The 19400-nt window shown below is 32.7% G+C and overlaps 1 protein-coding gene across 27 annotated transcripts in view; it reads right to left on the bottom strand.

Annotated features, from left to right (window-relative positions):
* RBFOX1 (RNA binding fox-1 homolog 1) overlaps positions 1-19400 on the bottom strand; it is a 2692248-nt gene that overhangs the window by 1186935 nt on the left and 1485913 nt on the right. For 2 of the 27 annotated variants that reach the window (XM_074280483.1, XM_074280487.1), the window contains exon 1: positions 14267-14508. The exons of the other annotated variants lie outside the window; for them this stretch is intronic. In XM_074280483.1, coding sequence (XP_074136584.1) covers positions 14267-14311 — 45 coding nt within the window. In that variant the 5' untranslated portion in view covers positions 14312-14508. Of the gene's footprint in view, positions 1-14266; positions 14509-19400 lie in introns of those variants that run through there. 27 annotated transcript variants of the gene reach the window in all.

Below are 19400 nucleotides of genomic sequence, written 5' to 3'. Positions count from 1 at the left end.
AAGTACAAATGTTGTTCCTGTTTTACCAGTGAGAAAATGGTGTCTTAAAATTGCACAGCTAAGTAAATGACTAGGTAGAATTTGAACAAGTATTCCCAATTCTATTCTCCACTCTATTCATAGTGCTACCTAAGCACTCTTATTTATGTGAATATATGCCTGTAAAGTCACATTTTAATTTGAATGATGACTTTCTGAAAATGTATAGCTACCAATGTATTCACAAAATATCTTAGAGGTTTTACATGTCTTATATCTAACAAAGCAGCTTGAACATATTCTCCAGGGTGTAGAACTTCTGATCTCAGTAGGCATACATTTGCAGGAATTTTCTTATATACCCCAAGTATCAAATATAAAAAAGAATTAATGGAAGAAAGCATGACTTCCAATTCCTGCACATGACAGGGATGATCAAGGGCTGTAAATTGGGTAGAACCACAGGGTTGCAGGTTGGATGGAAGAAGGTAATGGATTCCTAAAAATGCTTAGGTATATTATATTGGAAAACTTTGGATAATATTAGCTCAATAGAAATAGTTTAGTATTTAAGAGAAACTGGCATTAGATCTGGAAGTCCTCAAAAAATGAGGCCATTTTATTTTTGTTTTAGGAAGAATAAATAATGTAATCACCATTATAGAGAGGAAAGTAAAATGATTTCTAGGTGCTATCAATAGGACAGAAGAGATGAAATGCTAAAATTTAGATTGTAAGAAGAAAGACTTGATCAAGACTGGAAGACATCTAAACTGAGGTGGTGGGAAATATTCTTGAAGTTCCATCAGAATTCATCTAGTCTGATGTGCTCACCCTTAACCACATCCTTTTGTTTGTCTCCTTTGTAATCTAAGCAGGTGATAACTTCATTCAGCTGTTAGCAACAAGCCCAGGTATTGATTACCTTTGAATGCCCTAATGACTGGAGACTAGGACACAAACCATAAATGGAGACTTTCTGATTCCAAGTGAAATTATAGTTTGCCCTACAAGATTGCACAATAAATCAGGGAAAAAATCAGCCAACATAGGGCTCTGGGGTCACTGAAGTGATGTTGACACATTACAATAATGAGAACTTGAAATACCTCATGCCCTATTGATTTTTAAGCTGAATCATTCCCACTGCAGGAGATTACAAGCCTGTGTCCTGGAATCATGGCCCACACGGGAGATGCTGATGAAAAATACACCCAATCCAACCAAAATGAAAAGCTTTACTTGTACTTATTACAAATCTAATATCACTCTCCCTAGGCAGGGTGATATGTACTTAAACTATAATGAAAAACATTATTTTTTTTGTTTTAATTAAAATTGTTCATACCTTCTATGTACTCAACAATTCTGTACGTATACAGTTAAAACCATTCAATAGAAGTCAGGCACAATAGCTGAATTAGCACATGAGGAATTCTTTTTATTTTTTCAATCCTTTTCTAATTTCAGAGTAGCTTTCAAGTTTCCTGTATTACCATATCATTTTGAAGAATAGAAAATCATATTCTAACAACCAACTTATTTTCTAGCCAATGGGGAAAGATGCATTACACTAGCATCCAGCATATAATATAAACAAAGAAATCCTTACAACTCTTCCTTTTTCCTCCAAGTATACTCCACGGTACTGAGAAAACACAGTAGTTGCAGGCCAACTGGTGACATAAGTTAATTACTATCCTGTCACACAATCACAGAATAGTAATAATTTATTTTACTGTTCCATTAACCATAAGCCACTTTTGCCAATGAGAGGGAAATACTTTGAAGTATCACTGCCTGCCACATATTTCAAATAAGGAGATGTCAGAACCTAAACAGAGGAATTCAGTTTGAATTTATACTAATGCTTTCATTACTCTACATGTTCTTCTGGCCATTATTCAGAAGTCATCCACATCACATATACTCAAAAGCATTCTGAAAAAAATAATTCTGGAATTATTCAAGGAAAATCATCAACTCAATTCTCCTTGATTCCACTATTATATGCAAATCTTAAGAAAATCAAAGACAAGAGAAATATTCCATATAAAACAAAATATTGGGAGCAATTTCTTGTGGTAGAAAAAACCTTGAAACAAAATGTGTGCCCATTAATTTGGTTAATGACTGAATAAATGTGGGACATATATCCAATATGATTTTATTGAATGAAAAGAAATGGAGAAGAAGAAATTCTTAAAACATGGGAAAACTTGTATGAACTGGAGTAGACAAACAAACAGAACAGTATAAATTGTGACAAAGATAAAAGAATACTAAAAGCAGCCAAAGTGCAAGTGATTATTATAACTACTACATGGGAGCAAAAAGAACAGAAGAAACATTTCCCTTTTCTCTGAAGAGAGTTGGCAGAGGCTGTATAAACCATGCCTTTCCTATCAGTGGTGGTCATGATGTTGACAAGTTTTGAAAAATGACTTTTCTTTGATATGTGTAGAATTAAATATTGGGAGAGGACTATTATGAAATGACTGTGGCATAGAAAATAATGACATCAAAGTGTATTTTTAAAGGAGGGGGAACACTAATTGGATGAATCATATCTACTGTTCAGATTATGACATATGTTTAGAATAACAACACACAAATTTCATCCACAAGTATACCTGTGGGGGGAGAGGAGAGGAGAGGAGAGAAGAGGAGAGGAGAGGAGGAAGACAATGGGAATGCAGTTTAGTGAAGAGAGAAATGGACTTAAACCTGGAAATACTTTTCCAGGATGACCTCAGCAAAGTCAGTTAACTTCTTTGTGTTATAGAAATTATCTAAGATTACAAATTACAAAATAAATTCCCTAACATAAGGAGTTTCCTCAACAGAAAGTTCCATATACCAATGAAAATGACACTTTTTAATCTGTGTTCATTCTCACACATATGCATAAACAAATAGATGGACATATATACATATATATATATATATGGTGAGGATTAAATGATTTATTTTATATAAAGCATTTTACAAAACTTAAGATAATATATAAATACTATCAATATTGATGATGATGATGATAATGTTGATGATGATGAAGATAATGAATCAGAGTCAGAATTAAAAAAAAAATTAGGAAATCAGGCCATTCTGCTTTTGATATATTGTAAACAATTTTAATCAATTCCCAAATAAACCTAAAACAAAATTTCTATTGATGGTGTATAGACATGAGGCATGGAAAATCAATGTCTCTTAAGGATTATAAATTAGTTTCTATCAGGGGAAAAATGGAGAGGCAATCTTGGTTTAAGATGTTCATAGCATATTAATAAAGGGCTATGAAAAACAACAGAAGAAAAGGAAACCATCAAATAAATAAAAAACTGAAAAATGAGTAAGTTGGTTACTGCCAACTTACCACATCAAGAGGAAGTAAGGAAGACTTCTTTGACCTCAAGTGTGCTTTCTGTTGTGAAATCATGGAAAGACAGAGATCAGAGTCACTTAGGGTGCATAATCATGGTCAGATCTACAGTAGTGAAAGAAATATTCATCTTAATAGGATCAATTAATTTGATCAATAATCAAAATATTGATTAGGCTGAATACAAGTGCCTGGAAATAAAATTTTCTAAAATTAAAAAAAATAAGATCATAGGTTTCTTTGAGGATAGCATAATTGGCAGAATATTGATCACTATTTTTGAGAAAACATCTTTATATAACACAACTATCCACAAACTTTTACCTTCTAATCAGACAACAGTACATAAAGAACCTTCAGTTTCTCTAGGTGTTTCATTAGTCGTGTTTCATTAGTCTAAAGCAACCTAGTTTTACTGTTATCTCCTCAATCATTTTTATTCCATTAATCCTACAGCTGTGACTTTTTTATGCCAATAGTCTTTGAACATCACTAGTATAATTACATTAGTAAGTGTCATTAGTTGTTAAATTTTAATCAAACTAGAATAACCAGTCCTCTAGTAGGGATTTTCATCTTTTATCTTGATTCTACTCATGTGAATTTTGTGGTAGCTGTTTTCTAACATTCTTGGTATCACATTAATATTTGGAGTCAATTTATTAAATTATTCTGAATCCTCACCATTGATATGCATTATTAATATTATTATGTTTGCTAATATAATTCAATGAATATAAAATTGGAGAAAATGAGGCATGTATAGGTTGCACTAAATGACCCCTTTCTTTTGCAATATTTTAATTGCTTCTCCTTTTGACCTCACAGGATTCAGCATCATATTTCCCTTTGAGGGCCAAAATTATAACTTTATATACTAAATTTATATACTAAAAACTTTGAGGCATACCAGGTTTTAAGAATTTTTACAACAAATCATTGGCAAAAATATTTTCCCCAACCGAAAGGTAATGCAGAATATTGGAGGGGATGTGGGAAAACAGGGACACTGATACATTGTTGGTGGAACTGCAAATATATCCAGCCATTCTGGAGAGCAATTTGGAACTATGCTCAAAAAGTTATCAAACTGTGCATACACTTTTATCCAGCAGTGTTAGTGGGCTTATATCCCAAAGAGATGTTAAAGAAGGGAAAGGGACCTGTATGTGCAAGAATGTTTATGGCAGACCTCTTTGTGGTGGCCAGAAACTGGAAACTACGTGAATGCCCATCAGTTGGAGATTGGCTGAATAAATTGTGGTATATGAATATCATGGAATATTATTGTTCTGTAAGAAATGACCAACAGGATGATTTCAGAAAGGCCTGGAGAGACTTACATGAACTGATGCTGAGTGAAATCAGCAGGACCAGGAGGTCATTATATACTTCAACAACAATACTGTATGATGATCAGTTCTGACGAACATGACCCTCTCCAACAATGAGATGAACCAAATCAGTTCCAATAGAGCAGTAATGAACTGAACCAGTTACACTCAGCGAAAGAACTCTGAGAGATGACTATGAACCACTACATAGAATTTCCAATCCCTCTAATTTTGTCCACCTGCATTTTGGATTTCCTTCACAGGCTAAATGTACACTATTTCAAAGTCCGATTCTTTTTGTTCAACAAAACAACTGTTTGGTCATGTATACGTATATTGTATTTAATTTATACTCCAACATATTTAACATGTATTGGTCGACTTGCCACCTGGGGGGAGGGGAAGGAGGGGAAAAATTGGAACAAATGGCTTGGCAATTGTCAATATTGTAAAATTACCCATGCAAATATCTGGTAAATAAAAACTATTAATAAAAATAAAATAAAATAAAATAAATACTTTTCCCCAACAATTTTCTAATACTCAACCCACTTGCCTCAATTAATGCAATTTTTATGAAATCCAAATGGATATGGGTATTAGACTTGAATAGTATTGAATAAATTCTGTCTTTATTTTATAATCTGAGTTCTATCACTAATGTTATGAATTTGTTATCACACATATATTGATTTTTGTAATCTGGAGTCTAGACAGTAAACAGGAATGTTAAAAGGAAGCTATAGTATCATTTGACAAATATGTATAGATATACATATTGGTATCATCAACCAAAGTGTCTGGACTTCATTATTTCTTTTAATGTATTGGCATAATTACAATATGTCTATTAAATGTAAAGCATGAAACAAATGAGAAACAAGGGTAAACTAACTTTTTCAAAATATTGCAAAGTGTGTTGGTATTCAATATTGACTCTGCCACTAATAGCTACCCATGATATATTGACCCTGACTATGCCATTTTTACTCTTTTAGAAGGTTTTGTACTAGGTGAGCTCTAATGTGTCTTTCAGGGATAAATCAATCGTCACGAGAGCAATTATTTGTTAGGGTAAAATATGTTGAAGTTTTCAAGGGATGTTAAAGCCAGAGCCATGCTTCCTATCATCCAGACTCTTACCATCTGTGTTGACAAGTTCGTCCATATTTAGGGGGAAAACTGGAAGAAAGAATGTAACTGCAAATATAAAAGATGACTACCATGTCTTCTTATTCCCCTGCCCATTCACTAAAAGATATCGTATAATCTTATATGTAGCTCTTGTTAACATTTCATGGAGTTCTTCCATAAACATACGTTTGTTCTTGTTTTCAACACTTTGTTCTGTCACTGCAACAGATGGCTTTACACTGAAGCATATGAAAATATTAAATACTTTATAAGCCTGTTGGAAATTTGAAATGCCTAGGAATAATGAATAGCTTGATGGCGACCTTAATAGAGCTACAGAAAATTCCATTATAAATGGCATGCCATATTGAAGGGTTATTATATAGAGAATGAAAGCCATCTATTTTATTTTTCCATTGATGGTAGAGTAAAAGAAAAGGGGTTAATATGACAGCAAGCTATATTTAAGTTAGACAAAAGGCAGAATCTTGGCAACTGCTTGTTTTAAGGCTTGCTTCTCTCTCATGCTTAAACAAAGTCAAAGTATTTATCTGTCTAATTCAAAGAAATGAAGTCTATCTGGAGGTAAAGAGATGAGTTAAAGGTCTGAAATGTTCATTCAATTTTATGATATAATTTTTAAGACCATTCTGCTGTATCTTTGTTAGGAATCCTATCTACTGTCATGCTCTTAGAAGTCTCTTTAATAAGAAAAATAATTTTATGAAATCATTTTTGTATTCAATGGTGCACAACAAAATTGATTATTTCATATTTTCATATAGCCACACCAAAAAATTAAGATCAACATAAAATTCCAAGCATTCTGAGGAATTCATCATATCCATTGCCTCCTTTAACATGGTTTATTATTCTGAGAAAGGCTAGCTGAACCTACCAAGGTATGAAGTTCATTTCTAGATAAAAATATTTTATCTGCCCTTACAGAAAATTGAAAGGCTGCTTAAAGGGTTTTGTTATTGCAGTGTTTTCACAAATATTCAGTAAACATCTTTCACAGTGGGGAAATTCAGTGCAAAATACAATTTTTATACAAAGCCGTTCATGTAGCTTGCAGAGAAAGATGAAATGACCCAGAGATGAATAAAAAATAATAGTCTCCAACTTTTAGCATCACAGATCCCCTAATAGACACATGAAGCTGTGAGGATAAGGATCAAGGTTTGACTGCACCTCTGACAAACAAGGAGTCTTTCCTGCACTATGGAAATTGAGCAATCCTGTGTGGCTAACACAGTACTATCAATGCTTATCATGGTCATTAGTAGGAATTAGTGGACCCAGAAAGAAAACATACTGATACAAATTATTATCTGGAATAAATAGTGAATGGTAACAATTTTGCTACTAAAACATGGAAAAGTTTCTTTGTATTTCTCCTCTTTAAATGTTTAAGAAACACACACACACACACACACACACACACACAATTTAAATTGCAGTTAATTTCCCAGCTTGCTATATAGTAGTTGTGTGACATTCTACAAGTCACAATCTCTCTGAGCCTCAATTTTGTTGTATAAATAACATAAAAGTAGTTAAACTAGATGATCTTTAATTTTATTCTTATGAATAAAATACCTAAATGGGAGGTGAAAGAGCCACTAAAGCAAGAGGAAAAAAAGATAAAAGTATCATTTTCACTCTGAAATTTCAATTTGAAATGTTTCTAATAAACTGATAAGAGTCCAAGTATGGATGCCATATGAATTTTGATATGTTTTAACCAAAGCACAGGTCTTATGAAGAATATGCTAAATTCTAACTTTAATCTTGTCATTTGGCACAGAAGAAACTTTTAAAGCCATTTAGTCCACCTGAGAGATTAGTAAAGACCAAGCAACTTAAATGACTTACCCAAGATCATACAAGTGGCAGAACTGGAACCAGGACTTAGGTGCTCTAGCTCAAAAGCTCTTTCCACTATACCATATTTCTTCTTTCAGTCCTATACTGTTTAAACACACAGACACAAATACATTGACACCAAAGAGCAACTGAAATATGAGTATTGATTCATCTTCAAAAACTTTCTTTGAAGCAAAATCTAGGTGATTGGTTTTGGCTACAAAATTCAAATTGATCCACTCCAGTATAAAAAATAAATGATAATATTTCAACTCCATTTATACAGAAGGGACAGTTTTAAATAAAGAGATATCTGTTGGTTTAATTCAAGAAAGAATAGAAAATCCCTGAGGTTGCTATATTGTGGTAGAGTTTTGATCTTCATTTTTGGTTCCTGACCATATCCATTGGAGATCTTGAGATCCAATTCAATTTGGTTGAGGAATGGTCCTGATATTCTCACCTGTTAATATAAAGCTCTTCTACTTATATAACAGCAAATCTATGGCTCAAATAATAAGAAAGGTAGATTATAATTTAATTAAAATATTGGGCTTCTGCAAGACATAGTCAAAACCATAGTCAAGAAGAACAACTAAATTGATTATATCTAATGAATAAGGTTAAGAATTAGGATTAAGAAGAGTTGTGAGAGATATCTCAGCATACTAATGTTAAGACCATGAGCAATTTAACTTCTCAAGAGCCTACACAATTCTTTCAAGAAAATAAAATCTAAAGGAGTTACTGATCAGTCTAGTTGGTAATTCTCACACTGGGATATTCTTTCATCAATGACATTAATTGACTGACTTGAGGGAGGGAATGTCACTAATATTTTCATTAAAAATATTTATCAATATCATTGCCTCTTTAACATCCAATAGATGATTATTATTAAAGAAGCAAGTCTTTTAAGAAAAAAAATGATGCCAAAAACAGTTTTGCTTTCAAAATAAATAGGAAAACATTCTATAAATATTTTAATAGTCTAGCTTCCAAATAATAAGAAACCTTACAACATTTATAAGCTCAGCTTCGGTCAATGGGTAGTAGTATGTTTCATAACTCATTTTAGGTGAGTAGACTGTGGTCACACATTACAATTTAAAAGGATGTGGGAATGCCATGTTAAGCTTTTTAAAATAGCAATCACTCTCTGTTTTAGACACATTCTCTTCTGATGTTTCCAAATTCAAAAATGACTTAAGGATAAATCTGTACTGACTTGGAATTATAATTTCAACATTCCCCATGGTAGTCACTTTCTATTAGCTTTTTAAATCAGAGTGAAATGTAGGAAGTTCATTACTGGTTATCCTTTTCCTCTAGTAACTAGAGATATCAATGATTAACATCATCCCTAAGGCATTTTAAAAAGGTCTGCTCTCTGAAAATACAAGTTCTGGACTGTCTAACCAATGTCATTTTTGAATGTAAAATGAATAAAAAAGAAAAAGAACCAAAAACTCAGTTTTGTTTATTTGAACTTATGAGGCTTTCCTATAATCCAAATCCTAATAACAAAAAATCCAAAAAGTCTCTAAAAATTGAGTCAAAAATAAATGAAAAAAAAACCTTTGAAATAATTTTGCTTCATTTTCTTGATGGTACTGAATCTCACTGCTCTTGGCATTATTATCAAAGAAACAAATTCTACTATCTTAGTACTTGTCTAAGTTAGCACTGAGCAAATCAAGGAGAAATAGAGATTATTATTATAAACCATTTTATGTTTACAAGGAAAAAGAATTGGGAAAAAACAGCAGTTGCCACTTTAACTTTGTCAAGTTTTAAAATATGAATGTTTTTTTAGTCATAATCCCACTCAGAATACTCACTCTGAGACTTGAAAGTAAAAGTTAAATAACTGAACCCAACCCTCTTGTCTTATACTGCCATCTTATTCTTTATGCTATTGATACATCATTCATAGTATGTTTAGGACTTGCAATACATATTTATCTAAATTTGGGGAAATTTTAACTATAACTGACAAAGTTGGAACATTTCTCTCAAAATCACAAAGTAAGTACCTTTTCACACATATATCAAACTGGACTAGCTATCTAAATCTGGATTCCTTCATTTCATTTTCAAACAAGCTGTTGATTTACTCACAATTAGGGATTTTATTTTAAGCAACCGAGAAATACATCAATGGAAGGATATGCAGGTGCAAAATTTGCATGAGCAGAAAAGGAAGGTGGAGGCCCTGCTAAAGTATAGTCCTTAAAGAGTCTTTATTTGAAAGTCAACACTCACTACATACAACATATGTTCTTGCCTGTTTTTCCTATCTGAATAAAAGTATCTTAACTGAGTTAAAATGTTCCTATGAAACTGATTTAATGAGTGCACAAGCTATAAATATATACCTTGCAGGTTAACAGACCATTTTATAAAACAGTTTGGAAAATGTATTGAAGCTGACAATAACTGAGGTCAAACTCGATGAGTCAAAGATTTGACAAATAACTATTTTACATGTAAAATGTCCATCCATAAAACCTGTGAACTTTAGGTAGCTAGATAACAATGAGGCACAACCTTCATTTTTCCCTTGATGAATATGAATAAAGAAATTAATGTGCTAATACTTCATCAAAATGGAGAAAAATGTCAAAGGTATCTGTGCAACCTACTCTTTATATTTATGCTATGACTATTATTGTTGAAAAAAATTTATGCTAGTTTTTTTACAATTACAAGTTAACTGACAAGCATGTATGCATTGATTAATATTGGCAGCTAAATAAAAATATGTTTTCATTTTAGGAGAATTAATGACAACGTACCAAAAAAGAGAGATCAAATTAGAGCATCAGATTCACCATGTTTGTGTTTGTTTATATCAGAGTACTTCAACTTTATAAGCAAGTATGGAGTTATCCTGTATGCTTTGCAAGCCCCTGACCAGAAAAAACCTTTATGAAATCTTTATGGAGCAGGAAAAATGGGAAGCTTATTAGTCTAACCAGTGGAATTGGGCTTTTTGTCATTTTTAATTGCTTGAATTCATAACCCAGTTTTGCTGAATCAAAAACTGGTTGATACAGCTGACTCTAGCTATTTTTGCCTTTTGGCACTTAAAGAATAACTTTTCATGTAAGCACAAATAGTATTGGGTGGGAGATAATAGGAGAAAAGTTTAAATGCTATATAGTATTGATGCAGGATAATTAAGTTCAATGAATACATAGTATTAAAAGTTTTACTATTGCTAACAATTGACTTAAGTTTTTCAATGAAATTGGTGTCCACATGTCCTTCAATACTTTCTTGAATAGATTTTTGTAAAAAAAATTGAAGTTTTCAAGAACTTATTGATCCTAGAATTCAAATAAATTAAAATGTTGTTGATATTAATTTATATACAATTTATAACTGCAAATAAAACATGCAAAAGTTCTGTTCACACTTAGCAAGAAAAGGGGAAGAAAAATGAGCAAGAGGGTAAATACTTGCGCAATTACACTCCAGCAAAAAGCAGATACTATATCCCACTATGAAGTTTTAAATCTGAAGCAAAATGATGCTTTAAGTTCACAAGGTTCAGAGAGCAAAGACTTTACTCTCGCATTCTCTAAGTTTGACTTAAAAATTAAAAAAAAACTACTTAAGCCAGAGATTTAACTGTCTAGAAAGAAATTTAATCTGAATTCTCTAAGGTCTCTAAGCACATTAAGCTAGTGCTCCTGGTCATAATTTTTAAACTTATGTCACACAGGTGTTTTGTAAAATAAATGCTAAAAATTACTTCTTGAGTCAAATGGCTTCATCAATAATTCATAACTTTCCCTTTGCCCAAAGAATGCCAATTCACACTGTCCAATTTTTTTTTCTGAAATAGCATCTTTCTTCATTCCAAATCTAATGTGAGAAATTATGATTTGAGGTGAAACTAGACCACAATTCTCTGTTACACTGATTCTTGCCATAATAGCAACCAGATCTTACCTGTCATTCATTATGATAAACACAGTCAGGAATGAGTAGGCTACAACCAGTGTATACTATGACCAAAATGCACCACTTCAAAAATCAAATACCTTTTTGTAAAAGTACTCAGTTTGCCCATTCCCCCACTGTGCTGCTCCAAAATTACTCCTGTTTTATTGTGTCATTTTTATGATGGGAGAATGAAAGATTTGAAAATCACTGGCTCATCATTTAAGACCATATGGAATAATAATAATAACTACTAAATAAAAAAAAATCTGGGAAACAGGAAAAAGCCATAGATCTAATCTGTTTGTGAGAGTTAAATAATAAATGTGCCCATTAATCAATATTCCATTAGTTAGCTCTCCCAAGTTAAAGGAAGCACAAAATGTAGTGTTAGACTCTAAAGTATATAAAAAAGAACAAAATATAAACATGAGCAACAAGATTCTTTGAGTCCATTCCACTGTAAGTAAATGTATGGTGACTTGTCTGAAGTTGCAGGTTCAAAAGAGAACTCTTCAAAAAGCTATCTTCTCTGTAGCATTAGTAAGTAGGTCTTAGTCCACTTCACATGGAATATCTATTTGTTGATACGATATTTATTTATTAATCTTCATTTTTTTCTTATATGTAAGTATGGCAAGACAGCATAATACAAAAGTAAATTTTTATATGCTAGCTGAGAATTCATAATATCAAAGGCTAGAAATAAAATCAAGTTCAAATTCCTTTGCATAGCATAGGCTATTAAAAAGGAAACATAGATGTATACAGTATTATTTTGTTCAATCTTGCAGTGTGCCAGTTAGCAAGAAAAAACAAAATGAAAAAAATCTTCCAGATTTTCTCCCTCAGAATCTGCTCAAGAAAGCAATTCTTTCTTCATAATCTGTGAGCAGTGAAATACATCTAAAAGGTTAAAAAAGCCCCCAAATCTTCTTTCATATAAAGGAAAACACATGAATTGACTTAAGAAAAGAAGAGGTAAACAAACAGCTGTTGCTGAATTTCCTTTTATTACTTCCTGGAAGAACCATTCTGTTCAAACTCTATCATTACCCAACTAAGAGGAGTTATGAAGTAATTGTATGACATCTTTACAGATATGTTTATACTTTCCATAAGTGCGTGTGTGATCAGATTCGTGAAAGCAAAACTTTCACATTAAGCAAAAAAGAACAGGGTTTGCAATGAATTATCATATCTACAAATTAAATTAAAAACTATCCAATTAAAAGGGATATTAAGCAATCATATTGGACTTTCTCACTTTAGTCATAATCTACAAATGATTAAGAAATACACTTAGAGTCTGCTGGAAGCATTAAAAAAGTGAATAAAGTATTCTAGATATTAATGCAGATATCTCCAAGATAATATCATCCAATAAACTTTTAAGGTTGGAACAATTCTGTCCCATTTAATTGAAATCCATAATGACAGAAATGCATAGAAGTCCCTCACTAAGAGAATTAAGCTGAATCACTAGGTCTAGGACATTCTGTAAATAATTCTAAACATTACAGTTAAATGGTGAGTTCTTGTGTTCCTCCTTCTCTCTTTATTTGTCTCTTTAATTGATAACTGTCAGACCACTCCATCATTCAACAAAGGAAAGATCCTTTCTTCCCATTATCTTGCACCCTTTGGACATATTTCCAATGCAATAAAATGGGACATAAGCTAATTTCACACGTGAAAGCGTATTCCATAGCCATTCATTTAAATAATTATTACCACGGGAATAAGGTTAAAGTAATGGAATAAAAAAGGTAGTGGGTGTTCACATGCAGAGCTGTTCTCTGTGCATTATATAAAGATATAAAATATATGCATATACATACACAAAAATGTATATATGTATGGATGTTTATACATATATTTCCCCCCACACAAATGAATATATACAAATGTGCTACTTGCAATGAGATGCCTACTAACTTTTGGGACGGGGACCAATCTGCCAATCCCTTTAAAGAAAGCAGAGAACCTCAAATATAATTTCTGATATGACTTCTACAGTGATTCCTATAAATGCTTATTCATCTCTTGAAATGAAGTTAAATAGCTCTTCTCCGGCTCCAAAGTTCACACAACTTCTAGGTACAAAGCAGGAACAATTAATCTCACCGCATCTTGCTAGCCCTCTAAAACATCATCCCTCTCTGTATTTCTACCGACAAAATTCATCCTCAGAGAAGCCTAAGTACAGCCCTCCAGAGAGTTTTCCCCCTTTTAAGGATACCTACCGTAGCCCACTCACAAGCTGGAAACCCATCAGCACACTTCTAATGTTGCTGTAGTTTTCTCGATTCCATCAGTTTGTCAGATTCCTATTCTAATCACACAGTCAGAAGGAACATACAAACACTAACCTCCTTGCATTAATGTTGGGCAGCCACTGAAGGCAGCTACACAATAACAGCAGCCAAACATGTCAATTTGCACTCACTTCGCAGCCTCCTCCCCCCTCCCACCCCTTTCGGCCCCCTCCAACAGCCCTGTCAGTGGGTTTAATACCCATGCCTCACATCATTTACAGAGGATGCCTTTTCCTTTCCTTTTTCTCCCCCACTTCTCTCTTCCTTAAATTGTTTAAAGCCTTCTTCTGCCTTACCTGAAGGGCATCTCCCACGACTGCAATTAGCTGCCAAGATTTCATTGTCGGCTGCAAAGTGCCTCCTGTTTCCTCACCAGGAGAACACAAGAGAAGTACGGGCAAACAGCAAACGGCACCCACGTGCTGGCAATATAAATGACTACAGACATCTGTCGTGCTCGCTCGCCGGGCGTTTGCTTCGTTCTGCTTTTCTGCCTGCCTCACAATGCTCTTGTATCAGGTGCTACATGCACCTATAGCTGAGCCCCAGGAAAAAAAAAAAAAAAGGAAAATAAAATGAAATAAATACACAGACACACACACATTCACACACTCACACAGAGGGACGCACATACACAAAAGGAAGACTACAAAAAGGGCTGTGGATACAGTCACACACAAGCCAAGTTTCAAGGCTGGCTAGGTCTGAGTGAGATAATGCTCTCCAAATTGTGTGTACATTTTTTTTCTTAAAGTATCTGATGATATGCAGCGCTATGCTGCATGGTCCCCACCCCCAATCTTTCCAAAGAGCAGTTGCCAGCACGGTGCTGGTCCCACTATCTCCTTTTCTCTCCCGCACGTGTCCCTTCCTTGTTCTTTCAAGCATTAAATATGTAGCACATGACAGAATAGGGCACCTTGCACAGTCCTCTGAGTCCACACTTGACAACCAATTTTAACTCACGAGAAATGAAATGTCTAAAGGCAGAATGTAAGCACTTCCAATTACTTACGCTACTCCTACATTATTCAAAATGTCTATGGGACAGTATTTATGACTTCCCATATGCTATTTCATATATATTGATATGAAGTGGGAAAGCCATTCTGCTTTATTCCCCATGAGAGTTTTCATTTGAGTCATAGAACATTTATTCCAGGATTCTTAAAAAAGTTTATTTTGTAAATAAAAAGTAGAATGATTATACACAAGTTTAGAAATAGCTTCAATCATTTATAAGCCAATTAAAAATGTTAGACTCTTTATGCTGAGAAAACAAAATAGTTAATACTAGAGAGAACTTTCATGATCTTCCTCTAAGAACGTATTGAACTTAAATACTGGATTTGAAGGACTTTTTTTTCCCAGAGAAATTGTGTTGCAGAAATATCGAACAGATGAAAATCAGACAACAATTGACAATAACTTCTAGCTATCATCAGTTTCAAATAGTGATTGAATAATTAATCAGTTCAGGGAGAAATATTCTATTATCTTTGCATGTTTAAAGTATTTTATCTTGCTAATACAATGACGGGTTTATTTTCTGAATTTAGTTCTTCTACACATTTGAAATGAAAAAAATCCAAATGTATATATTTTCTTTCTTTCTTCTTCATCTTTTTGTTTTTGTAAAGGAGATAAGCTCCTACATAAGAATACTAATGAAATATCTGTTAAATTGTTGTGTCATCTTCTTGGACACATCTTTTGAGTCAAAGGAGTTGTATGCAATGTATTAGCATACTATGTGGGTAAGCAGCTTTTAAAAATGATAATGAAGTGTCTTTCAAACATTTAAAAAACATTTCTTATACTTCCATGTTCAAAGAGCTTTTTATAAAAAACAACAACAATAACAACAACAACACTTCTTTTGGAAAGAATCAACTCCTTCCTTACATAATTATCATCCATCGTTGTCATACCTGCAAAAATGAAGAATATGCTTTTCTATGCATTAAATGTGCTTTCAGAATTTAAAATTATATTAATGCAGTTTTAAATTTTCTCTTTGAGGCTTTACAAAAATTCACATTAACTTCTCACTTCTTTTTTCAAAGCACTAGTTAGCATTTAAGAAATACTCTCTATTTGTCAAACTTAATTCAAAAGTTTTGATGGAGAAATGAAATGATGGAGGCAGTAGCAGTAATAGTGGTATGAAGAGTAAGAATAAAATGTAATAGTTGCAATAATCTTTACAATGTCCAAATTACATGTAACAAAAGTTTTCAAAATATAAATCTAACAAAGAGTAAAATGAATTGGGAACAGACCCAAAGCAATATCATGCATGTCTTTCCTGTGTGCTATTGATGTTATATAGAAAATAAATTTACATCTTAATACTTTTCTTTGATTAACAAGAAACACCTATTTTGTTTATTTGTACAATAACCTGGATAATACCTGAATATTCATTTGTGCCAGGACCATTTCTAGTTGAACCTCATCAAAAAAAAATTGATGATGATGATAATGTGGTGTGTCTCATTCACATAGTATTTATGTATCATATTTTCAATTATTACTACCCCATTTTACAGATGAAAAAGCTAAGGCTCCAGGAAACTAAATAATCTATTGAAGGTCACATGACTTAGAAAAATATGAAGCAAGACTGAACAAAGGTCTTCTGGCACTAGGTCCAGTATTTTCTTGACTCATGCTTTTTACATAAATATATTTAATTAATGAAGAATCATACTTTAAAGAGGTATAGAATGGGTAAACAAATATTTAAATGACTGATTTTTTAAGTTTTGGTTTTCTCCATGTGTATCAAATTATTCTTTAAATAAATAATTTAATAGGAAAAATAAAGTCACTGAAGACAAACTCATATTCTGAATTAAGGATGGCCTTCAGCCCCTCCTCCTTTTCTACCTACAACCTAAACCACACCAAAACATGAATTTAGCCCTGTTGCTCCTATGTATTGCAGCACATATGGACATTTAATTAGAGAGCATGACAACCCTAGCAGATGTTGCTAAACCTATGTTATTCTTACAAATTGCAATTCTCTTGTGCAAGTGACACACAAAATAGTTAAACCTGTGCATATATTCACCTCAGAAAGGAAATGAATACTCCTACACTACTGTCAAGCTCATCTGTTGCTGTGGAATCTAATGCCATGGCAATAAGTTTTTTTCCCCCCATTAAACAAGCACAACAGAAATAAGTGAAGTTCTCAATCAAAGAAAGTTAAAATGTAACTTACATACATTACAAAAGGTAACCCGATGACAATATTGTCAATTGATAGAGAAACATAGTTTCTCTCATACATCAATTGGTTTCTTTTTTTAAAATAGATGATAACATCTTTCTCTTATAACCCCTTCCAATCAATAATTCACCTAAAATAATAGTTCATAATAATGTAATATCTTGGAATATATGCATTACTTTATACAGATCATATTAGGTATATGATATAAGCATTATTACGCTCACTTTACAAATAAGTTCAAAGTTCATATAACACAGATTTATTTGTTCAAGATTATTAACCAGTCATGGACTAGGAACTTAAATCTCATTTTTTCTTTTACCAACTCCACATTTTTTTTCAGTCATACTTTAGTAGTAGTTACCCTTTGTCTTGTAACAGCTGGTATAGAGGTACTTTTGTAGGTAGAAGAAGAATTGGGCTTTTTTCAACTGGTATGTCCAACAAATATTTGACTCAGCAAAATTGGGAAGAACGAACATATTATAGGAGAGTCTTCATGTCCTGATCACAAAAGTTATCAATAATAGAATAATAAAATTTAAAAATAGAAGCCTCCTAGAAATTCAAGTAGGAAAAACTCCTCATTTTGCCGAAGAATCTTTTCCCCATCCAAGGTCAGGAAATGTTCAATGAATTGCTTAAGGTTACAGAGTTAGTAAAGACCACCAAGGTCAATGCATCCAAGTCCTATATTTTTGCTTAAATAGTCTAAAGTTTTAGTAAATCAAAAATCAACATTAAGTTACTTGTGATAGAATTTCAGCACTTAAATTTTAAAACTTGTAAATCTGAAATACCATTTTCACTAACAGTGTGGCATGAGTTGAGGGCTGTTAGTCATGCCTTAAAAGGGAGGATATAGGAAAAAAAATTCTCCAGTATGATACTATATTTTCCTAAAGCTATTTAAAATTCACTTAAAAAAAACAAGGAGGGGAAACTAAATGTATAGGTGTGTAGACAAATGTATAGACTCAATGAGGAGGAACAATGTAATTAAACAACTCAATATTTGATGAAGCCAAGAATATTTAGAGAAAAAAGTCATCTTGAAAATATCTCAAGGAAAAAAAAACTGGAAAAGAAAGCAGGCAGAAATTAAATTAAGACAAATATATTATGCCACATTTCATAATAAGTTCAAAAACAGATATGGACCCTCAACACAAAAACTCACACTGTAAAAATAAAATAAAATGGAAGAGAACTGAAATCACTTATCTTTCACATCTGTGTCTCTGCTATAACCAACCAAGGGACAAAGATGATCACAAAAGATAAAACTGATCATTTAGATCAAATGAAATTTAAAAGCACTTTTTAAGAGCAAAATTATAGCAAGCAGGACAAGGGAAGCTGCTACCTAGGAAAACAGCCTTTGCATCAATTATCTTTGCTAAGTTTCTGGTATCCAATATATAAAACAACACAAATATATGACTAAAAGATATTCCAAAGGGTCCAATGATGAAAAATTTCAAAAGAATAAAAATTTGGGGGGACAGCTAGGTGGTGCAGTGGATAGAGCAGCAGGTCTTCCTGACCTGAGTTCAAATCTGGTCTCAGACACCTAACACTCCCTAGCTATGTGATCCTGGGCAAGTCACTTAACCTCAATTGCCTCAGCAAAAAAAAAAAAAAAAAGTTTCTTGCAATCATAGTTCTTAATTATTAATAGTATGAGAAATGCAAATCAACTTAAAAGATTATTTTATACACTACAATATTAGTAAAAATGACAAGGTATAATAATAGTGTTGGAGGAAATATGAAAACATAACTACCTTTATCCACTGGAGGAAGAGATGTGACAGTCCAACTAGAAAGTAATTTGAAATTACTTTAAAAAGTGACTAAAGTGGCTATACCTGTTAATGTAACCATACCAATGACAGAATGTTGAAGACAAGAAAGGATGAATTTAAGGAAAGATATTCAGAGTAATCCTTTTTTTTAAGCAACAAAATAGAATAGGATCATGGATGTATTATGAAAAGGATCTTAATTTTGTAGTCCCAATCATACTTTTTACAGCAAAGAAAACTGAAATCAAGAAAAGTTTAATGAGTTGAAAAGGAACACAAAATTGAGATAGAATGAGAAAGTATAGATTTAATTTTGAATCTTCTTAATTGTCCACTGATCAGGAAAGATCTAAACACACTGGTATATGGATAAATTAA

The sequence above is a fragment of the Sminthopsis crassicaudata genome, chromosome 1, assembly GCF_048593235.1.
Source record: "Sminthopsis crassicaudata isolate SCR6 chromosome 1, ASM4859323v1, whole genome shotgun sequence".
NCBI lineage: Eukaryota > Metazoa > Chordata > Mammalia > Dasyuromorphia > Dasyuridae > Sminthopsis > Sminthopsis crassicaudata.
The sequence above is the reverse complement of the archived record's forward strand: the minus strand, read 5'-3'. Positions and strand labels throughout refer to the sequence as shown.